Raw genomic sequence first — 24,315 nt, 5'->3', positions numbered from 1 at the left:
AGATTATTGAATTAAAACGGGAATAAAGGGAAAATAAGCACAGATAGATGTCACTACATTACACCTACTATATCGTATGCACTTCAGAACGGGGCATTAGGTCATTAGCATAGGGCTTCTCCATCACAACGTGATTGTTTTTTAACCGATGAGAAGTCGTATCTGATTGGCTGCAGAGGGCACTACGTCCTCAACCAATCAGGAGCAGGTATGAGATGATCGCGAGCTGTCAGTGAAGACAGAGCAGTTGCAGTTAGTGAGCATTGTGAAGACAACTGTTTATGTGACTTTTAAAGCATCTGAGTGGAAAATGTCCCAATTTCTGTTCTCTGGAACTTCAGCTGCTGCAAGTAAGAAAGACTCAATGACAAACAGGGCTTTTATACTTTAGAGAGGGCCTTTAGACTGGAAAGTGTGTGTTATTACAGTGGTGTAGCAGCAAGTATTTATGTCTCCTCATAAAAATAGTTCCTGTATTTTATTCCTGAGATGGATAATTAAGCAATATCACACCAGAGGGAGTGCTGGTGTGCTGAAATATCAGCACTGGTGTAGATTTGATTGTTGTAAATATCTGTATCTTTCTAATCCTTATTTTTAACAGTCTTTTACTTAATTACTGTATACACTTATTTAACGTTTATTCTTTCTAACGTTTATTCTTTTATTTGTGATTATTTCTTGAGTGGCTGTAACAAAAGTCATTTCCCCCTGGGATTAATGAAGGAATTCTGATTCTGATTCTGATAATCATACCAGTGCTGATATTTAACCCAACAGCACCACCTCAAGTGTGATATTAGCTGTTGCCAGGCAACACATAAACGTTTCCTAACTGACCGTTGACTAATGTCTGTATAAAGTCCCAGTGCTGTTGTTGATCTATATCAGCAATTACGTTTTCAATTACCCATGTTCAATCACAATTAAATTAAGATAACAGTGAGCAGTATTTTTTCCCAATCACAATTAAATTACAATTATTTTTTATCTTCAGAAAGTCAATTACAATTGTGTTTTCAATTACTAAAGTCCAATCACAATTACTGAGCTTGAAATAAATAACCTAATAACATTGAACCTACCTCTTGTGTTAGCTTTCTGTTAGCATCTCTTACGATAACAGGTCATAAATCAGTTAAAACACACTAAAAATTAATTTCTATCATCTAATCTATTTCCTATCCATTGGTTACATTGTTAGGCTTCCTAATCAATGAAAATATAAGTTATAATATTTTTGTCGTGGGCATCTGAGCCTTTTATGTGTCAGTGTACCCCTCAATTTTTATATTTTTTTTAATGGTAAAATGTGGAAAAGCTGGATTTGAAAAATATTTTAATAATTGTTAACTACATATGTGTAAAACTGTGCATAAAACTGTAACATGGTTCTTTAATTTTTGTGTCAAATTATAATTGACAATTTTTATAGAATTTACATGGTAATTACAATTACAAAATAAAATTTTCTGAATTCAATTACAGTTTAATTACTCTTACAACAGCAACATAATTTTTCAAATGGGATTACAATTATAATTACACCAAAATTGTACTTAATTATCAATTACACGATTACAATTTTAATTGACCCCAACCCTGATCAGCACTCATGGAATGTGACGTCTCTTTTCCAATCAAATTACTAACTGTTGTATGAGTTGCATTGAGTCCCTTCCAGGTACCAAGTCCTGTTGGAAAATGAAATCTGCATCTTCATAAAGTTGGTCAGCAGCAGGAAGCATGAAGTGCTCTAAACTTCCTGGTAGACGGCTGCGTTGATCTTGGACCTAAGGAAACACAGTAGACCAACACCAGCACATGACATGGCACCTCAAACCATCACTGACTGTGGAAACCACAATACAATTATGGAGAAAATATGTTGTCCACTACAGACACATACACAGACTGAACTAGTCTGTACTCACCCTCTGTTCTTTCTTTCTACTGCAGCAGCTGAACTTCAGGTTCTCCACAGCAGCACTGTGGATTACTCCATCCTGGAGTGTGTTGGTGAAGGCAACTTTGGGAAGGTGGTCAAGTGCCAGAACCTCAGCAACAATGAGACGGTGGCTGTAAAAATAATCAAGGAGGGCTTTGAAGAAGATCTTGAGCATGAGGTACTTGTTTGTACCTTCTATCATATTTGAGGGCTCAGGTTTTGCTACTTCTAAACTCTATGAAGAATATTTTTTGTTATTAATGTGTAATTACTTCAACATAGCAATGTACATTTCAGGACTTCTGTTCTCTTCAATGCAATTTTGGGAATAAACATATCTATTTTTATTTATTCATAACCTAATATTCCATGTACATATCAATATACATGTAAATGTAAAGCTGATTTACGCTTGTTTATATAGCTTTTGTACCTATTACTTTATATATTTATTCATATCTAATCCAACATTGAAAACAAACTTTGTTACCATTTGCACTTTTTTGATATTTGCAAAATAACAATATAAGATTATCTAAGACCTGTTGGTCTTAGATAATCTTGAGGGGTCACGTTGAAGGTATGATCCAAAAAATGATCAATGAAGAGAGAAAACAAACCTTGTCCTCACTGGCTGATTCCACCACTGCCACCAATTGTTAGGGTCCAAGCAGTGAGGCAAGGAGACAACAGCGTTACATTTCCAAAAAAGGTGCTTTATTGGCCACAGACTAACACAGGCCAAGAACAGAGGTAGCATGTGCAACAAGAACTAACACAAAACCAACTGCCTCAAATGAGACAGGAGTCAACTTAAATAGAGTTTGGACCATACCAAATATAAATAAGGAGAAACACAGGGGATAAACACCCAAAACTAAGGGACAAACACAGCCCCCTTAACCTCAGTCCCCCTCTGCAATGGTCTGGTCCACTTAAGGCCGCCTCTAGCTTTCTCCAGGCCAGCCCCTCACCACCTCTGTTCTTAAAGGGACAGAGAATAATGTCAGTGTCAATCAAATGATTTAGGGGCTGTTACCTCTGTGTGGCCCGGCCATCACAGAACCAGATGATGTATTTTAAATCAAACTGTGCATTCTTCTTCTTTTTTTCTTTTTTTTTTTTTTTACAGATTTCCATGCTGAAGTTAATCAGTGTCCTTGATGCTGACCACACAAATTTGCTCAAATTTTATGAGCATTTTGTGTACATGAACTACAACTGCCTGGTATTTGAGATTCTGGACGTCGACCTTTACACTCTAATGGAAAACCGAGAGTGGGACTACCTGAGTCTGACTGAAATCCGTTCTATTGCTGAGCAGGTATGGTTTATAACATTTGTTGTCAGAGTGTGTGTGTGTGTGTGTGTGTGTGTGTGTGTGTGTGTGTGTGTGTGTGTGTGTGTGTGTGTGTGTGTGTGTGTGTGTGTGTGCGTGTGTGCGTGTGTGTGTGTGTGTGTGTGTGTGACCTTTTAACCACAAATTAATGCAATATCATCCGACCAGCAGCAAAAAGGGGCGTTTTGGTTTGTAAGCGGGTACACCCCCTTTAAAGGCAGATACACCCCCTTCTTCTCATTCATTTTTGAATTATAACTTAACGTCTGGTCTTGATCGGTATTTCATCTGCCCAGCAGCAAAAGGGTTAGGTTAGGGTTAGGGTTACTTCTACTTCTACTTAGACTATGACGGAAGTCAAGTAGCGGAAATGATGTATTTTCAAACCCTTTCTTATTGGTTGGTGAAAGGCCAATCAGATTGGTGTAAAGCCTATACAGCAAACAGACAATGTTTATTCTAATCCTGTGTCTTCTGATCTTGTTTCTGCAGCTACTGGTGGCTTTAGATTCCCTGAAAGACCTTGGAATCATTCACACTGACATAAAACCTGACAATGTCATGGTGGTCAGTGGGAAGATCCAGCCATTGAAAGTCAAACTAATCGACTTTGGTCTGGCTATTACAACTTCCAGCATGGAGCCTGGCCTTGACATTCAGCCTCTAGGATACAGGTAGGAGGATTTCTCCTCACATGGCTTAGCTGTGGTTATGACAAACCTGTATTGTATTGTATTGATTTGTTGGTCACAGATTCTCACTCTTAACTCGTGTCCTTGCTCCTCAGGGCTCCTGAAGTCTCCATTGGCCTTCCCTTCAGCGAGGCCATTGATGTGTGGGGCCTGGGTTGTTTGCTCACATTCCTCTACATTGGAGAAAACCTCTTGTCTGTGTCCTGCGATTATCAGATGATGAAGCGTGTTTCAGAGCTTCTTGGTCTACCAAAGGACGACCAGCTCCAGGCCGGGGTTCACACCAGGAGCTTCTTTTGTGAGGATGAGGGAAGCCCAAAATGGCGATTGATGGTAAAACTGAAGTTTTTTTTTTTCGGCAAACCTGAGTTCACCAAAGTTTAACTTTACAATAAACTTCATGACACTCATCTTGTTTTCCCAGACACCAGAGGAATATGAAGCTGCGAACAACATCGTTCCTGAGGAGCAACAACGTTTCGTTGAGTTCTCTTCTTTGGATGATCTGGTTAATGTAAGTTTTTAATTAACATTTTCTATTTAAACATTTGTTTTTTGTCAATTTAAAAAAAGCAAGTTTTTAAGTTTAATAACTCTTAAAACATGGATGACATAGATTACTGTTTAAATATTCTAGATCATTTATTTGGAAAATGCTATTCATGATGAATGAGAAATTTCCTTTAAACAAAATCTGATGTAAATTCATGCAGTGTCCAAATCTATTCACTGTCCTGTTATTAAGTCTTGACTGCCATGAAGCTTGTGAGATATCCTGACCATAAACTACTCACTGATATGCCTGATGTGTGAGCTTGTGTAATAACCAGTGTCTTGTATTAAAATGCAGGTTCATCCAGGAGAAGAAAGTGGTGAGGCTGAGGACAGAAAAGCCTTTGTCGACCTGCTGAAGCAGCTCCTGCGCTTGGATGGAGATGAAAGGATCTCTCCCTGTCAGGCTCAGTTTCACCACTTCTTCACCACATCCCACCTCAACCAGCAGGAGACCAGCAGACACTATCAACCCTCCTCACAGGTTGATAACACAACCTGCCCTGCATCTGGTGAAGAGTCTGTTCTGGATCAAGCCTGTGTGACAGAATCAAACGATGGTGACAGACTGAATTTGGCCGCTACATCCTGGGATATGTTCTATGTGACTCTGCCAGAAGAAGAACTTTCCCTCTCGTCAATCAGTTGTGATGCCTTGGTTGCAGAAGCTTCACATGATCTCCCTCCTATAACTGATGTGGACCTAGTTTCTGTTCCCACTCCTCATACAAATGATCAAGTTCTGGATCAGTCTTCATGTGGAGCAAAAAAACGTTCTTTGATGAAGAGGATTCGAAGGCTTTTCCAAAGAATCAAGACTTTTTTTTGTTAAGAAGTGAATCCTTATACATGTAAAAACATATATGTTCAATAGTTGGTTTTAGATCATTTGGACTTTCACAGATATATTTTATATATTTTTTATATTAAACAAATAAACATGTAAATATTTATTCTTTTGTTCTTGTTCCATGTTTGTGTTGTAGTTTAAGAGACTCTTAATTTTATATAATAAATGACTTAAACTGGAGGTGATCAAAGAACAGGTGGAAAACGCTAGAACCTTGGTGTTCTGATTGACTCAGATTTGATCTAACTGCTTATTGTTAGATTAAATCAAAAACAGCCTTCCACCACCGCTGCAATACTGAAACACACGCTAACACAAAACAATTCAGTCATAAAATTGTGACCAGTGACACCTGCAGAAGGGGCGGAGCCACGGTTGCCCTGACTTCCTGTTGTACTGGTCGCACTCCATCAATGTTGGGTGGAAATATGCCTGATCAGAATAAATGATAAACAAGAGCAAAACCTACACCAAGACCTAAATATCCTCTTTGTCAGATATTTGTCAGTTATCTGTATCAATGATCCTGATCATGGTACCATGATCATTCACACACTATTCCCATTAATAACCATACAGTAGGTCCAAATGTATGGGCATTAGGGCTGGGCGATATGGACCAGAACTCGTGTCTCAATATTTTTTTCTCGAAATAACGAGACACAATATAAATCTTGATTTTTTTCAACTCAATAAAATCTTACCAAAAAGACCATTATAGGTTAAATTTGCTGCAAATTGCCACACAGGCATATTTATTACTAAACAGCTACACAATATGTGCCATTTTTGGCATTTTTCTTCTAGGAGAAGCTAACAAGCTAATGTTAGTCCGACAGCAACATCACTGTAATATAACATGCTCTGTTAAAAGCATATTACTGCAGTGCTTCTCTCTCTCTCTATGTGCCACACACCTCCACAGCAGCAGCAACAACAACATGTCACTTACAGCAGCCACACGGAGGCTGCTGCGCACACATGAACAACACATGCACTACAGAGTTCTACTGTAACAATTACAAATCAGACAATGTAAATCAAGCAGCAGTAATTACCTTTCAAGCAGGAAAGTCACCAATTCCATCTTCTACTCTTCCAGACCATACACTGACGCGCTCCAGCCCTGGGAAAGGGGCAGGAACTGTGAGCAACAGCTGTTAAAACAGCTGATCAAACACAATCCTGGCTCTGATTGGTTCTTTTTGCTCGGTCGCGGTGCATTTTGCCAAAGGCTGCAGGAGCAGCAGGGGGAACGCAATGAGCCTGTTTTTTTACACAAACTACTAGTTTCGTGTAAAGCTGTCCTTACATACTGTAGTGACAGCTTTAGCAAATATGACAAAAAGTCACTTTTATTAGAGTTGCAGACTGCACCTTTAAGCCTGTGACGTCATCCACAGGGTTATGGAAAAGTGGATAGGAAAAGAGATAAAAGGGACTATTCGGATGCATCCTGCATCTCAGTGAGTGATGAAAGGGAGTGAGATATTTCGGGATCACTCCAAAAGGACAAAGTCAAAAGAGCAGTAATGATTGGTGTACGGGCTGCACATCAGCTGAGGGAATGTGTAAACAACTTCCCATGATTCACTGCTGCTCATTAGAATCAATGCACTCGGAGCTCTTCTTCTCTCCTTAATGGCGTCTATACGAAACAGCAGAGTGGGAACTGTCGCACCCTCTGGCCACAGATTTTTTTGGGTCACGGTTTTATTTATCATCTCTCAGTAAACAAAAGAGGTTTACATTGACTTTTTAAAAACGTTTTACTGATTGCTAGATCAACCCAAATCAGCACAAGTTGACATTTTGACTGAAAAAGCTGCTAAATGATCCTGAATGCTTCACCTCCCATGGAACTCAATGGACTAAAAGGGGCTTATCACGTCACCAATGACGTCATTTCAACATGGCGGAGCACGGGATAAATTGCATTTAAAATGAATACCATACTTACTGTGGGTGTGACATTTTCAACACAACAGATATGTAGAAAATAAAATCACATAATTCTTAAAAAGAAATTAAATTATGTATATATACTAGTGTTGTGTTCAAGACCGCACTATCCGAGACCAAGACTTGCCCGAGACCAGAATGCACTGAGACCAAGACAAGACCAAGACTTTCGGGAGCCGAGACCGAGTCAAGACCAAGACCATAAACATTTTTTTTTCAATTTAAAAAAATATATAAATAAATAAAATTATGGCAAGGTTCAACAGTTAAATAACATTCTCTCTTTAATTTTAGTTTATTTTAAATACATTTGACGGACAAAAAAGGTGCCTGCAAAAAATTTACTAAAATATTAAAACTACTACTGCTACTGATAAATTCACAATTATTCTACATATTTGAAAACAAGATTTTTATGTCAGCTGAATGTACAGCAAGTGTTTAAAAGCATTTCTGCCAAGAAATAATGATTCTTGATTCTGATTCTTTGAGTTGTGCAGGTCAACAGGTCACAGAGTTCACAAGATATTTTTTTAGTTTGAAAAAGCCTTTACACAGGTTATTTTATTAATTCACTTAGTTGATATAGTTTAATTTGGTTGCTGTAATATAACTAGGATATTCAATTAACAAAGGTTTCCGACTGTAACTGTAAAAGTGAAACTTTCTGAAATAAAACTACAAACAAGTTGTCAGCAGTCTAAAAAACATAGAGCTACAGGTAGATGTGAAACTAAATAAAACAAACTCAAACCAAGTCATGTGACAAATTAATCAATAGTTCTTGTTGAGAATTATTATTATTCTGGATACAGTGGAAACAGAAACTATAAAAAATAATTATATTGTGAACCTGTTTATATTGTGGGGAACATATTATATACATACATGTAATTGGAGTCTAAAGACACACAAAAAAACACCACTTTAAAAAGAAAATAGACTAATATAAGACCTCTTTACAGTTATTTAAGTCATAATAATATTTATTCATGGTGATTGTTTTCTGGAGTTTTACTGGGATTTTTACCGGTGATTAGTTCATATATCCCTTGCGCTCCGCGGTCCAAACTGACACCGTAGCCACACACGTATGAGTGTGTCACACACGTCACTCAGTCACATTAAGGAAGGTTGTGGTCATTATACGGGGTGGATTAAAGAATGAATAAAGGATTATTTTATCCCGTTCTTCTCCGTGTTATTATCACATTATAAAAAAGTTTAAAAATAGTGCTGGTCTCGAACGGTCTTGACAGAAAATCCCGAGTCCGGGCAGCCCGAGTCCGAGACAAGACTGAGTCAAAATGCTTCAGAGTCCGAGACAAGACCAAGACCTTTAAAATTTGGTCTCGAGACCAAGACCGGTCTTGACCACCACAACACTAATAATCAACTTAGGATAACAAATCCACTGTCTTTTAAAAAAATCTATCTGACAATCATGTTTCTTCTTCAACTTATTAAACCATAGAGGACAAAATACAATAAATAGGAACTGATTTCCTGTGAAAACTATATTTGTATGCATTTTGTAGGTGCTTTATACTTTGACATCCTCTAACTAATATTAGCCAATGAGAACATAAACAGGGCGTACTAACCTGGTATTATATATAAATCTGTGTGACAACAAGGCAAGTGTTTTATGAGATTAGATGTGTTCCCTCCTTTGGCTCCTATAGCTTGATGGAAGCACCTCTTTACCATCTGTAACTTGTTTAAAGCCAAAATAGTTCAAAATGTGACTTCTGGAGTTTGTTTTTTTTTTTAGCAAAATTAGTGATGCCACTGATGATCAACGCTCCGGCAAACTCGCCGCTCGGGTCCGGTGCTTCAGCCATGGTGACGTGTTGTCAAGTGTTTGTGACGGTGTGCGCGTCTAGGTGAGACAGAACTTTAGCTTGTTTGTTTGTGTTGAACCGTATTTCTATTGAAGTGGAGCTGTCTTCGTTCAGCACGTATTCATGTCTGTGGTTCAGCCGACAGAAACACACAAACAGCCAATCAGCTAACAGACGGGTGGAACAAGCGTGCGGAAACAGCCTATCCCCGGACGTCACCAGTGACAGGCAAACACTAATAATTCAGCAGCTGTGTCGTTTGGTTGCCATGTTGGTTTGTTTTCAAGTGAGTAGCATGCAGTGAGCTTAAACTGTGCAGTAAGAAGCCAGGAGGACAGCAGAGGCAGCCGCTATGACGAGGACGACTGGGATTGGTTATCTCAGTCAGTCAATCAGAGTTACTCGAACTACAGCAAGCCGCGAGGACCAAAGTTTATTTATTTTTTTAAATAGAGTATTGAATGGGGAAATATAAGCGTGAGAAATGTCAAGTGTGGTGTGTGGTGTGAGAATGGGTCAAATTGCGTGATTGTCACACTCAAAGTGTGCTCCTTGGCTGCTCTGGCTTAGCATTAACATTAGCATTTGCTATCATTGACATTAGCCTAACATTAACCTTAGCATTTGCTAGCATTAACATTAGCCTAGCATTACCATTGCTCTGATGCCACTAGAATGCCTCGCCTGTCAAATATATGGTCCCACATCTACAATTATTGCCAGTGTTTACTGCCCACCCAAGCCACAGTGACTTTTTAAATTAATTTTCAACCTTTCTCAGCCACCCCTCCACTCTCTCACCTAATGTAATTTTGTTGGGTAATTTTAACATACACATGGACAATACTGATATTCCTCTCACCAAAGACTTCTCGACATCCCTCAACAGTTTCGGCCTCCACCAATTTTCTGATTTTCCCACACACATAAAAGGCCACACTCTGGATTTAATCTGCTTCTCTGGAGTCACCCCCACCAACTGCACTGCTGATGAACTACATATTACGGACCATTTCATTCTCTCATTCAACATCACCTTCCGCCTCTCCATCACCAAGCCCCCTCATGTCATCTCTTTTCGCAACATTAAAAACATCAACATGGACTCCCTCTGCTCCAGCATTAACAGTCAAACTGTTCTTCTCCTGATGAACTTGTCTCACAGTACAATAATGGCCTCAACTGCATTCTAAACTCACTTGTCCCTGTTAAATCACGTTCTGTTTTCTTTACCCGTTCCTCTCCTTGGTTTACCCTCGAATTACGCACCCTGAAATCTAAAGGTCGTCAGCTCAAGAGGCTTTACAGGAAATTCGGTCTCACCTTCCACAAAGACTTATATACAGCTCATTTATCTCATTACTAGGACTCCAACTTGCATGCTGAATCTCAATATTACTCTGCTCTCATCTATCAAACGCTGGCAATATCAGGACACTTTTCTCTGTTTTCAATAGCATCACTCAACCCCCTGACACTTTTGCCTCCCACTTCTACTCCCTAACACTAACCTCCATTTCTTCATTGATAAAGTTAATAAAATCCACCAACCTCCCCACTTCCAAACCTCTTCAGCCCATGCAACCCTTTTCCTTCTTTAAAATCCCCCCCCATCAGAAATCTCTAACCTCATTAAAAAATCCAAACCCTCTTCATGTCAGCTCGATCCCATCCCCACAGTCTTGGTCAAGTCCTGCCTCTCTTCCCTGCTTCCATTCATATCAGCCATCATGCACTCCTCCCGGTCCACTGGAATTGTCCCCTCTCTCTTTAAATCTGCAGTCATCACCCCCATTCTGAAAAAATACTGGTTCAGACCCAAATGACTTCAATAACCTCTGCCCCATTTCCCACCTTCCCTTCATTTCAAAACTTTTAGAAAAAATATTTGCCTCCCAACTTCACTCCCACCTCACTCAAAACAGCCTCTACGAAAAATTCCAATCCAGTTTCCGTCCCCTCCACAGCCCTGAAACTGCACTCCTCAAAATCACCAATGACCTCCTCATGGCAGCAGACCCCGGTTTAATCTCCATCCTCCTCCTCCTTGATCTGAGTTTGGCCTTCGATGCCATTTCTCGCCCCATCCTCCTCAATAGACTCTCCTCCATTGGCGTCACTCACACCACCCTCCACTGGTTTCACTCCTACCTCTCAGGCCACACTCAGTTAATCCCTCTCAAGACCTTCACTTCCCAGCCCTCCCCTGTCAAGTCTGGTGTTCCCCAGGGCTCCGTCCTGGGCCCCCTTCTGTTAATCATCTATCTCCTTCCACTCTGCAATAATTTGAGAAAATTTGGCATTATTTTCACTGCTTTGCGGATGACACCCAGCTCTCTCTGTCCAGTAAATCCGACTCCACTCTTCACCCCTCCTCCCTTACTCACTGCCTTTCAAAAATTAAAAACTGGTTGACCTCCAACTTCCTCAAACTTAATTCCAATAAAACTGAACTCCTCCTCATTGGCACCAAATCCATCCTTTCCAAAGCGAACTCTTTCTCCCTCACCATTGACAGCTCTACCGTGTCCCCATCCGCTCAGGTCAAAAGTCTGTGTCATCTTTGACAGCTCCCTATCATTTTATTCCACAGCCTCATCACTTCCCGGATTGATTTTTGTAGCTCACTCCTTTTCGGTGTCTCTCACAAATCCCTCCATAAACTCCAACTGGTCCAGAACTTTGCAGCCCATATCGTCACCGGAACCCCCCACCCACACCTGTCTGACCTCTTTCATATTGTCATTCCCTCTCGCTCCCTCAGGTCTTCATCCTCCATCCACCTCACTGTACCCACTGCCCGCCTCAGTATCATTGGAAGCAAAGCTTTCAGTCGCTCTGCTCCTAAACTCTGGAACTCCCTCCCCCCAGACATCAGAAACATTGACACCTTACCCCTCTTCAAATCCAAACTGAAAACCCATCTCTTTCAATCTGCCCACTCTGTAAATTATCATCCCTAATGTCACCTTCATTGCCTTTTTTCTCTGTATTTACTGTTTTTAATGTATTGCACTGTTTTTTTATTATTCTGTTTTTATTGTAAAGTGTCCTTGTGTGGCCTGAGAGGTTCTTTTAAATAAAATGAATTATTATTAATCATTATTAGTCTAGCATTAGCATTAGCCTAGCATTAATATTAGCATTAACATTAGCAATAACGTCGCATTAGCTATATCATTAGTCATATCATTAGCAGTAGTTTAATATCAGCACTAGCTAATATTAGCATTAGCCAAGCCTTAGTACTACTACCCCTGTGACAATTGAAGTACCCCTATGGGGTACTTGTATGGTCCCCCACTTTTGGAACCTAGGGTTTATACTGTTTTAATTTCAGTGAGGCCAAAAGTAGAAGCCATGATAAGAGGGAATGTAAAGTACATCATGTCCATCGGAGGGGAAATGGGGTTGAAATGAACAGGGTAAATGCAGAATGGAATGAAGTTAAGAAGGACATCATTGAGGTGTAAGGACAGCAGAAGAAGCAAGATTAGACAATGGCTACAGTAGAAAGAAGCATTAGAGTATTTTCTGGTCAACAAAAACAGGGAAGACATTAACCTAAACCAAAGACCAACCCACACAAATGCAGGCTAACCACAAACCTAAAACCAGACCTAGATTAAGTCCATCAGTGCTGACATACCAAACTTGAACCTACAACCCATGGAGTGAAAGCTGTTGCACAAATTTCCACAGTCACAACAAGATGTCCTCAATACATGTCTGACACAAGGCTAGCAGATCCATTACATTTGTTTAATACAATAACAAATAAATCCACCACGATGAAACCAAATTAAGTAAAATAACTAAGAACAGACACCAATCTTCATCATATTCACTCCAAATCAACCCACAAGTATTGTCTGCTTTGCCACCGTAGGATACCTGCAGTAGTGAGTGGGTGAGTGGTTTAAGCTTTCAAATGCAGACAGGCAGCTTATAAAATCACCTACATAGGCACAAGAATGACAGCTTGTGCCAAGCTGTTGTGGTTTAAATGTGATTATAGTAGTGGGACAATATTTAATTAAGTTCACAGGATGGGACGATATATACGATACTGTGCTAACAATAACTATTAAGGATGATATTATTGGAGAGGGAAAAAAGACCATCAAAAAATGCAGTTTGAGAAATTACCCTGTTTTAATTTGACTAACTCTGGGCATACTTAGGTATCTGGGTATAAACTTATCAATTCAAGTGAATATAAAATATACAATAAACAATAACATTAAAAAACTGTCATTCTTATTTAAAGTGCAAAAAGTGCCACTTTTCACATAGAGTGCAAAAACAGAGAATGAAAATTCATGGCAGTCTAAAATTAAAACCCAAACACGTCGTCATCATCATGACATTCTTCAACAAAAAAAATCTTTTTTTCTTTTTTCTTTATAGGTCTGAACTTTGCTTTGGATGGTTTTATGGCAATGTATATTTCTGGGATCACTCCCAATGTTTAGAAATGGTTGGACGGTATCCCAGTATGTACGTTACATAAACACATGCCCCTGATCAGAGGTGTAAAGAGTTCTGATATTTTCTACTCAAGTAGAAGTACTGTTACTTGATTGAAAATGTACTCAAATACAAAATACTCAATACTAAACCACTCAAGTAAAAAGTCGCTCCATTAAATAGTGCTCAAAGTAAAAGTTGCTAGTTACTTTCACTTTACATTTTTAATGGGCTCGGTAAAATTGACCTAGTTTGGTGACGTGGGGGGGGAAAAAACATATATATATATATATATATATATATATATATATATATATATATATATATATATATATATATAAACACTAGATAACTTACCGCGCTGTTAGACAATGAGGACCGACGGAGCAACGTGGCGGCCATCTTACCTCAGACAGCTGGCCTCGCTCATTACATGCCAATGGTGCATGTGTTATTTAAATAACCCTAACTTGCTCAATTTTTAACCAATTTTCAAACGGTTTGATTTGTTATAAACGTCAGAGACAGCTGTCAAGTATCCCATTTTGGCCGGGAAACTCCTGTATTTCATGCCCCTTTTCCGCCGTCTTCCAGTATTATCATCCCCTCAATTTCCCATAGTAACAAAATACGATAATTTTAATGTCAACAAAGATAAGCTTATCCCATTCAACCAATTGTAGTTTATACATAGTTGACAAGGTGGTATTTTGGATTTCTTGTACATTTCTTAAAATACAAGTTTCCCATCCAAAACGGGAGAATTTAGAGCTGAAATGCAACAAATACTGAAGCTTGGTTGGTGCGGTGGGACGGGTCGCGGCGGGCAACAAAAAATAAAATCCAAAACTTGACAGGTATGGTCGGAGATGTATGTTCCTGCATACTCAATGCATAATTTTAACCATTGTCTTTCATAAATATTAAGCAGATAGCTAAAGCAATGGCTACACACACACACACACACACACACACACACACACACACACACACACACACACACACACACACACACACACACACATAACAGTGAAATATAGCCTATGTATGTATTTTATATATAAACATCAGCATCATGTCATATATCCCCGTTCTGTGAACTAGGAGTTGTTTAGAGATGAGGCTTCAAGGTTCAAGGTTATTTTATTCTGTCATTGGAGGTAAAAACCACATAAACACAATACAGTATAATACAAAATGTGCACCCAAACAAATAAGAAGACAATAAACACCCAAATCACATCTGTCAACCAGAACTGGCCCACCAGCAATAAAATCCAAATTATTTTGTATTTTCACTTGTTCTTGAACATTTGTTTTCTCATTTATGGGATTTCTTTTGATTTAGTCATGAAATTACTGAAAAATAAAATTGAATTTTGTTTTTGGAAATGTATTCTGAAAAAGTTTAAAAGTAATTAAAAACAAAAGGTAGATAGATAGATAGATGGATAGATACTTCATGAAATTCTGGTGTCCAGTTGCAACAACAAAAAGGCGGGGCACAACTATGTTGCAGAATTAAGTCGTTTTTTCAGAAGCAAAAGCGGCAAATTCAACATGTACAAGCCTCCTACGTCATACCTACGTATAATAAGGTTTGTCTTAAGGCAAACCGTTTGTAAATCTGTCAATACTTCATCGAGTTAAGGATATTTTGCTGATCACTCTCGCAAACACCAACCGTAGAGAATGTCAGAACGTCAGTTGTCTGAGGTAAGATGGCCGCCGTTGAGGTACGCTGGTGAATCCTGCCTGCGTCATCCAATGTTTATATATATCAATGGGAGAAACAGCCGGTTCACGCAGGTCACGTGACGCTGCTGTATCAGGAAGTAGCAGGCAGCAGAAACAAAAGCAAAACAACATAGACGTAAAAAGAAAAGATTTATTAGTGTCACAGTGTGTGTGTGAGCTGTACAGAAGTACATTCATGCTTATGCCAGAAGAGCGAGAGAACACACACTCAGAAACATGGAGGCAGTCGTGAGAATAGCGCTGTTAACAGTGCTCCTCTTCGCGTCGACGGTAAGCTAATTTATGAATGTTTAACTCCTGATCATGTAAAGTTACCGTGTGTATGAAATGTACAAGTAAAGTTTAAAGGGTTTTGGAAAGCGACGTGTCGTTGGACCAGAGGCGAAATAAATAAATAAATAAATAAACAAACTGTGTTTTACTGACTCACTAAAAGTGCTGGGACAGGTTGGGTTTATGTCTTAAACCTTGTCGTGTTTTGGTGTAGTAATAGTAATATAGTAATTTATTTAGGATACTACAAACTAAAGAGGCATTATACTAAAATAAGTACATAATATGAATAGTCATATCATATACACAAGTAGGGAAAGAAAAATGTTACATTAAAAACTAAGTTTTTAACGAAAACAACCGGTACTGATTGTATCAACATGGCGGAGAAGGATTGGAAGTAAAAATGAACTTCTTCACTGCACCTGATTCTCTGACATCAACCACAGGTGTTTTCTTTACGTCATACAAAGACAAACAATGTGAGTTCTTAGTGAGAGCTGCGTTTCAAAGCCCTGTTCGTCTACTGCTGTTCTTTAATTCATAGAATAAATGTACTCTAGACATTGTGATTCACCCTGGCAGAAAACACTAATAGATCATATTTTTCAACTTAAATATCTGTCATGTTTTTAAGATAACTAGTACAGTGCCCGTCAGAAGAATGTATTCATATAGTGGGAGCATAAGTAGAGTTGTCATTTATGGCCAAATGAGTATGTGTTTGAAGGTTAGATGTACAAAGAGGTGTTCACACTCTGTACTCTGTCGTGTTATAAAGGGGTTTATTTGTGGGTGCAAAGTAAAATAGTGTGTTTGATTTCCCTGGTTTAATTCTATGGGACATGCGCATGATAAATGTGTTAGTTGTTTCTTTTTACTCATTTTTATATATTTTTTTGTTTCGTGTATCTTTACAGTATGTAATCTATGTTTTTCGGAGTCATCATGTGTATTTTTGTATCTTTCTGTTATCTTTAAATGCACTTTTTGTATAATTATTGCTTTTTGTTGCAATTGTAGTGTGATTTTGGAGTTATGTTGTGTATTTTTGTATCTTTTTGGTGTCATTTTGTGCATTTCTGTTGTCATTTTGTGTATATTTTTATTATAGTTTCTTTTTACTCATTTTTATATTTTTTTCATTTGGTGTATTTTTTTGTAATGTATGTATTTTTGGAGACATTATTTGTATTTTGTTTTCTTTTTCTTCATTTTTTGTATAATTATTGTTTTTTTGTTGCCATTGTAGTGTGATTCTGGAGTCATTTTGTGTATTTTTTGTATATATATTTAGTTTTGTGTATTTTGAGTAATTTTCATATTTTTGTTGTTGTTTGGTGTATTTTTCTATAATGTATGTTTTTTGGAGTCATTTTGTGTGTTTTTGGAGCCTTTTGGTATATTTTTGTGCATTTCTGTTGTTGTTTTGTGTACATTTTTCTATTAATATTGTTTAGTTTTTTGTTTTATTTTACTGATTTAGTATATTTTTATTATTGTGTGTGTGTGTGTGTGTGTGTGTGTGTGAGAGAGAGAAAGAGAGAGAGACTCGGACTCTCTCCATCTCCTCTGTGGGTTCTTTCTCTCACACACACGCACGTGCATCAGCTGCACGCATGCACATACTCCGTCACAGGTTGTTGAAATGCGTTAGACACGGCGCATTATTAGAGCAATTACACAGACAGTTATATGGTTTAAACAATGGGAAACTTGTCTGCAAAAGACTCACCAGTTGCTGATGATTTCAAATGATATTATTCAGAGAGCTCCTGTGAAATGTTTGAGACGCTGATGACCAAACTCCATAGCCATTGTAGCGCCAATCAGAAAAGTAACAAAACTGCGCCAAACAAAAAGTAAAATTCCAAACTACATGAGTGAGTAAGTAAATTAAAGTATTATCTACAATTCAGCTGTCTTTTTTTTTTTTTTTTTTTTTTTTTTTTTTTTTAAACAAAAATCATTGTTTATCCTTGAACCGAGTGGTCAGAGCTTAGCTTCCAAGCGCGGAACCACAGAAAATCCGCAGTTTTCCAGATGAAGCATTGAACGGGTTGAGTTCAATACCGACTCTAGTGAAAAAGCGTTGATGATAGCATGGTACAGTGATGGAGATGGAGGAGGAAGTGGACTCCGCGACCCGTGGTTTAAAGGAAATTTGGGATCATCATGGGAATCATTTTAAATAACCATGAAACATTAACTGAAATAACTTTTAGCAGTACAAAAACATTTTTAATATTGACCTTTTTTAAACTCAAACAAACTGCGACACAGCGACGTCATGACCCGGAACCGGAAGTAGCACACTCAATACCGCACTCAATACTGAGGGAGCCGCAAAATTAAAATTAAATTGAAGGTTTTGAACATTTTGCAACACCAAATTACTCCAATTTAACGGATACACACACTTGTGGTATTTGGAAGCTGTTGACAAAGTTTCAGGTTGAACGGACGCCGCACCGGGGAGATATTTGGTCCACAAACATACAGACACGCATGCAGAACTTCCTTGCTTTTAAAGGTAGATGATGGTTATTTTTAAAACTGAACGTCAGAAGTTGAACTTGTAAGTTGTTCCTTCAATCAGGTGAAATTAACTTGTCATTTTTTACCGTGAACATTTTAAGCACCTGAAAATAAAGTAAAATAATCCTCTTCCTTCTCCACTTTAAACATTAGTTTACGTTGGGTTTTTAGGCTTTCTGTTACAGAAGAATGCTTCGCTAAATTATAGGAGAAGTTTGCAATAAAGTTGACAAAAAACAGTAAAATTAATGCTGTTTATTCATTACAAGCAAATCTCTTTTAATAAGCCGAGCTGCTCCCCAGCCCCTTGGAATCATTTTCAGATAAGAGTAAATGTGGATATGACTTTCTCTGCATTGGCTGTTAAGAGAAAAGAAACAAATCTTCTCGTCTTGTAAAAACATTCACTCTTGTAATGTTTTTTAATTAATTTTTTACCCCATGAAAAAAGTCTCATTATGTACCGTACATCTCTTTCAACCTTAGAATGAATTTATTAAAACTAGGTATTTAAAACCAGATCTGAATTCCTATATTCAATTTATCTGCACTCAGTTTAATTTTTTTAGTATATTCAACTTGAACAGTATTTGTTTTAGGAGTGTTCAATGTCTTGCAAATAAATAAATGGTGTGTACAGCATTTGCTGCTAATTTGAAATAATTTTGGCCCAGATAGCACAAACCAAATGCTGACTAGCCTGATTGAGTTGAATTTGTTTGCTTTTTCATTTATTGTGTCTTGTTTTAATAATTGCATGACTATTTATTTCAGACCGACATCACTTTTTCTTCTGTATACACCCTTTTAATATGAGTTTATTTCCTCAGGTCAAGTGCCAGGAGGCGGTTTTGCACATATCAAACGGAAGCATCGAGAAGGAGTACTGCCTCGTTTACAATCAGTCCTGGACTCCACTCTCCAAAAGTCTTGATGCTGCTGTATGTTTTGATTCTTTTTGTAAACAACGTTCTAGTCTTTGTTTATTGGATAATATTATCCGAGCTTAATCATGTGTCACTTTCCAGTTCTCTACTGGAGAAAGAAAACATGTTTTTGTTTATTGGATAGAGAGATCAGAAACAGGCCTAGTCCCTTTCTTAAAGCAGTGCCTTTACTCTCTCAGGTCCAGCTTTCTGTGGTGAACCTGACCTCCACGGTGCTGTGTGCCAACAGCTCTGCCATTGATCCAGATCTGGTGAGGGGCAAAGCCCTGGTTGTGATGAGGGGGGAATGCAATTTCAGCCAGAAAGCTCTTATTGCCCAGAGTCTTGGAGCTGCAACGCTGCTTGTTGCCAGCAACAAGTACCTGGTAGGACATTTATATCCTCTTCAGTGTAAAATTAGAATACCTCCAATGAAGTGAAATGAGCTGTGTTGTTGTGTTTGAAAAAAATAACGTTTTAACTTTTTATTATTATTTCTCTCGTCTCCTTTTTCGGCATGTACAAAACAAAAACAAAAAAAAGGAATAACAAAACTTCTGTGAATGCAACCATGTCGGAAATAAACTGAATAAATAAATAAAATAAATAGAAATTTATTCAAAGTGGTAATCAAAAAAAACACGTGCAGCAGACAAAGCTGTAAATAGTACCGATATATATCCTACTCAAGTAGAAGTACTCTTACTTGATTGAAATTGTACTTGTGTACAAGTAAGTCATGCATAAAATACTCAAGTACAACAAAAAAAAGTAACTCAATTAAATAGTACTCAAAATAAAAGTTAAGGGTGTCTCGATCCGATTTTGATATCGGTCCAATATCAGCCTGAAACCAATTATCGGAAATCGGATTCAAATTCCCGAATTTCTTTTTTTTTTTAATTCTCAATTCCTTTTTCTTTTTTTTTTTATTCAATTGTAGAATACTGTAGATATTATGTTGAAGGTTAAAATTAATGTAACCAATTAGTTAATAATAAATGGTCAGTTTTTCTCATACCTACTGTTGCTGACTGTTGTTCTCTGTTTGATTTACATCACTTGATCAAGTCTTTTCTAACATTCCACACGACAAAATAAGTAATTATTTTTTATTAAATAAAAAAAAGTAATAAATGTATGTATGATTCATGCTGATATCGGATCAATATCGGTATCAGCCGATACGCAAGGCTGCAATATTGGTATCATATCGGAAATGAAAAAGTTGTATTGGGACATCCCTAGTAAAAGTTACCTGTCACTTTTACCCCCAAAGTTTGTTGGTAATAAATATTGCCACGGTTCTCTTGCATACAGTTTATATGCAAATATCAGGGTCCCCACGGTCATGAAATTCCTGGTAAAATTATGCAGGTTGAAAAACCCATTTTCCAGTCTTAAAAAGTCATGGAATAATTTAACCATTTTGGAAATGTAGCCTATTTAAATTTAATGTTTTAAACCAACCATCACTGTTACTATGGGACGTTAAGCAAGTCCCATAACCCTAACACCTTGTGTTACATCGCTTTGGATAAATGTGTCTGTAAATTGAGAATTTTAATACTATAATATTAGCCTTTCAAAACTAAGTGATGGAAATTTGGTGAAAAGGTTTTGAGAAAACATTGTAAAAAAAGTGTGGAAACCATGAAATAGAGTATGTAAGAAAGATGCGGCCAGGGATTTGCATCATCATCAGCCTCTCACTTGCTGTGTTTTCTGCAGACTTTCTCCTGTGACAACCATTGTTCACTTCAGTCCCCATAAGTAGCAGTAGTAGCTAGTAGGGCTGTAGTCAACCAAGGAAATGGTTGGTCGACCAAGACTATGACACATATAGCGATTAGTCGACCAAAAAGAAAAAAGTGGCGTGCTGCAGCTGTCGGTGCATTGTCTTTTGATTGGAGCAGGGAGACAGAATTAAGACACACTTGAAGCATCCACTGTTGTATCAATCCTTTTTCTTCACAAGAACATGGATTATCCTTATATTTGATGTGTGGATTATGTAAATAGAGCCATCTCTGGTACGCGCTGTGCACCTGTGTGTGTTTGACATGCACTTGTTTCCCTGTTTGCTGATCTGATGATGACATTAACAGTTGTCTGTTAAGTGTTAATAAAAGCAGGCTTACCACTAAAACAAACGTAAATATGTCATTTGTATGAGGAAAAAAAAACAGGTTTAAATTGTAGGTTTTGGGTCAGGCACGGTTAAAAATGCCTAATGTCTGTCGGACCGGTAGGTTTCAGTTTCAAGTTCGTGCCAAAGCTTAAATAGGGTTCATATCATAAATGGTCTGTGTTTAACCACAAAAAAACAAAACAAATAATGTGTTTCTCTTTTTTTTTTTTCCATATCCTCCTCTGCACCTGCTCATTCATTCTCTGTCTTCACTGCAAAAAAGTTTTGAGACAAACGCGACAATGCGCACGCACACGGATCAGATTGAAGCCACAAACCATTCACACTGGAGTCTCATACAGGTCACATTTTAAATGATAATGTGAACGAATGAACAAAAAAAAAAATCAGAATTCAGCATTAAGGCCACTTTGGAGAAGATGCACTCTGTGGGCATGGATGGCATGGATGCAGAGGAGTGGCTTCACAGCCAGAAAGAGCCTGGGGTATCTGCCCTGATTTTGTTTCTACACACCAGTGGCCCTGTAGAGTCACATTTGCTTTGGTCTTGAATGTAATCCTTCATTTTGCCGAAACTGAATCCTCTTTGCACAGCAGGATGAGTGTGCGGATGAGAGTCAGGTTGATGCTGGCGACTGCCATGCATGTGGACTGAGCACATGCGGCGTTGCGTCATACACTTAATTCACAGCGGCGAGAGTTAACAGGAAAAAAAGCCCGTCTACTTACAAAATATATCAGTAAATTACATTATTAAAATCGCAAAAATGTCACCCATTATAATTTTATTGTTTTGCAAATAATTAACAACTTTTAATGCTGAAATTGAGAGTCAAAGTCCCTGCATATTTAATAAGTCTGGTCCACCACGACGGCGTTGACCAATTAGTCGACTAAACGACCAAAGTTGACAGCCCTAGTAGCTTGTTCTAATTCTGGCAATGCTCTGAGAAAAATGACCAGCATTCAATGCTGTTTTAGCACGGTGCATTACATTTAATCTAATTGGTCGGCTGTGATGTGATGCATTTGATTGTTTTCTGGCTATTTAATTTTTTGTGTTTCACAATGTCCGTTTATCATTTTAAAACAAAAAATAATAATTTACTCAGTAGCGGTTGGGTGTAGAAATGTACTGAATTACTTTACTTTTTTTTTTTTTAATATACTTCAGTACAAGTAAAATTACTAATTAAGAAAGATCCTCAAAAAAGTACAGGTACCCTTAAAAGCAACTCAGTTACAGTAATGTGAGTACTTTAATCTGTTGCTTTGAATTGAGGCTGTAAATACAAAGTGGATGCTCTACTAAATGCCATATAGAAATCACCATTTTATACAACACAGCAGATCTGACACAAAAACTTTAATGTTGAAAATATTTGCTCATGTCTTTAATGGCTGCTATATATATATATATATATATATTTTTTTTTTTAATGTGAAGATGCTTTAAATACTTCTATAACTTTTAAGGTCACGCCATCGGCCAATGAGTCAGAATATGACAAAGTTCATATTCCTCTGGCTCTGATGAGGTACAGGGACTTCCTGGAAGCACAACAGGTGAGAGTCTACAGCCTCTGCTCGCCTTTTTGTTGACTCATCTCCTCTTCCTGTGTAAAGGTCGATTTGGACCTGTGTGTGAATTGTGACGCTAATTCGTTCACAGCGGTTTGGCAACGGGATGCAGGTGAAGCTGTATGCCCCGCCCTACTCCAAGATCGATCCCAGCATTGCAGTCATCTTCCTGATCTCCGTTATCACCATCACACTGGGTGGCTACTGGAGTGGAGCTAATGAGAGGTGAGATGAAATTAAAAGATAAAACAAAGTGTGAGATCTCTCTAAGAAGCAAGAAAGAAACACAACATTTAGGGACCTTATTTGAAGTTATTGTGCAGTATGAAAATGCAAATCTTCTTTTCTCTCTCTTTTCATTAGAAAATTAAAAATGCACCAATAAATAATGTTCGTTCTGTTCCTAGATATCAACAATTTCACGCTAACAAATCTTTTACTAGTGAATCCATTCTCATTGTCAAGGTTGAAGCTCAATAATTTCCAGTTTAAATATTATCCAGTCAAAGTGGGCTGAATATGAAACATCTAATACAGGGGTCACCAACCTTTCTGTAACTGTGAGCTACTTCATAGGTACTGAATAATCTACCAGTTTGAAAAGCACTTTTTAAGTACCAAATGTTCACGGCTTCATGTTAATTAAAGGGTAAGATAATGAAGAAGGCTCATAGTAACTTAAAAAAGGTAGGAAATGTTTAAGTTTTAACATGAAACACTATTTCTGCTAATTTATACAATTTTATCATTTTCATTATACATTTTATTGAAAATTATCATCTTCCTATTTTACCAGCTACTAACAAACAATTTTTATAGCCTGTAACATTTGTAAAATGTTAAAATTATGTAATTTACCAAAATCCACCTTGTGTTTTTAGAAATATATATTTTTTCATATATATGTATTTTTATTTTTTATTTTATTGTTAATAGAACATACCACTGCCCATGCACCAAATTTCCAGCATTTAAAAACATTTGTCACAATGTTTCAGTGAAAATAAACATTTAAAGATGTTTAATTTAATACTAAAACGTTATCAGGTGCAGCAGTATTTAACTTTACTATGCACTAACTACATCCGTCGCCTGTATTTATTTTTGTGAGTTCAAATCCTGGAAAGTAAATCAGATTATAGATGGAGCTCATTGGTGACTGGAGCTCCTGAGGGCCCCTCACATGGTCCATGAGGGCTATCTGGTGCCCACGGGCACCGTGTTGGTGACCCCTGATCTCATATAATGGGACTGTTACCAGCTAAAGATACTGTACACCTCATAAGGAAGTTCTACTCATTGGCAGAGTAATGTCGGTTAGGGCAAAGTTGTAGTTGGCGTTGTGTAACATACAGTAGTAGCTGTTATCTGGTAATAAAGAGACGACTGACTGTATTTGTGCAATGACTCAGCCTGCTGTGATGTGGTTT

The 24,315-nt window shown here is 37.8% G+C and overlaps 2 protein-coding genes across 5 annotated transcripts in view; both read left to right on the top strand.

Annotated features, from left to right (window-relative positions):
- The first annotated feature begins 66 nt into the window (after nucleotides 1-66).
- LOC114480021 (homeodomain-interacting protein kinase 2-like) lies at nucleotides 67-12,150 on the top strand. The gene is made up of 10 exons (XM_028473808.1): nucleotides 67-350; nucleotides 1,960-2,126; nucleotides 3,081-3,272; nucleotides 3,780-3,961; nucleotides 4,075-4,312; nucleotides 4,404-4,493; nucleotides 4,830-5,289; nucleotides 9,118-9,229; nucleotides 11,155-11,439; nucleotides 11,952-12,150. The coding sequence occupies exons 1-10, from the start codon at nucleotides 311-313 to the stop codon at nucleotides 12,148-12,150; spliced, it is 1,965 nt and encodes a 654-aa protein (XP_028329609.1). The 5' UTR covers nucleotides 67-310.
- A 3,292-nt stretch (nucleotides 12,151-15,442) lies between these two features.
- sppl2a (signal peptide peptidase like 2A) overlaps nucleotides 15,443-24,315 on the top strand; it is a 30,710-nt gene continuing 21,837 nt past the window's right edge. For 3 of the 4 annotated variants that reach the window (XM_028436728.1, XM_028436719.1, XM_028436701.1), the window contains exons 1-5: nucleotides 15,443-15,685; nucleotides 19,057-19,167; nucleotides 19,353-19,538; nucleotides 22,781-22,870; nucleotides 22,977-23,110. In XM_028436728.1, the coding sequence (XP_028292529.1) occupies nucleotides 15,632-15,685; nucleotides 19,057-19,167; nucleotides 19,353-19,538; nucleotides 22,781-22,870; nucleotides 22,977-23,110 (575 nt within the window). In that variant the 5' untranslated portion in view covers nucleotides 15,443-15,631. The remainder of the gene's footprint in view (nucleotides 15,686-19,056; nucleotides 19,168-19,352; nucleotides 19,539-22,780; nucleotides 22,871-22,976; nucleotides 23,111-24,315) is intronic. The other variant, XM_028436709.1, reaches the window with a different exon arrangement.

Source organism: Gouania willdenowi, chromosome 3 (assembly GCF_900634775.1).
Source record: "Gouania willdenowi chromosome 3, fGouWil2.1, whole genome shotgun sequence".
Classification (NCBI taxonomy): domain Eukaryota; kingdom Metazoa; phylum Chordata; class Actinopteri; order Blenniiformes; family Gobiesocidae; genus Gouania; species Gouania willdenowi.
This window is presented reverse-complemented; position numbering and strand designations above follow the sequence as displayed.

Excerpts from the sequence above, each read along its gene's own strand:
- LOC114480021 (XM_028473808.1), top strand. The coding sequence starts at position 311 with ATGTCCCAATTTCTGTTCTCTGGAACTTCAGCTGCTGCAA. Across the intron at positions 3,962-4,074 it reads ATTCAGCCTCTAGGATACAG|GGCTCCTGAAGTCTCCATTG; the intron begins GTAGGAGGATTT and ends CTTGCTCCTCAG. Across the intron at positions 9,230-11,154 it reads GTGACGGTGTGCGCGTCTAG|CCCTGAAACTGCACTCCTCA; the intron begins GTGAGACAGAAC and ends TCCCCTCCACAG.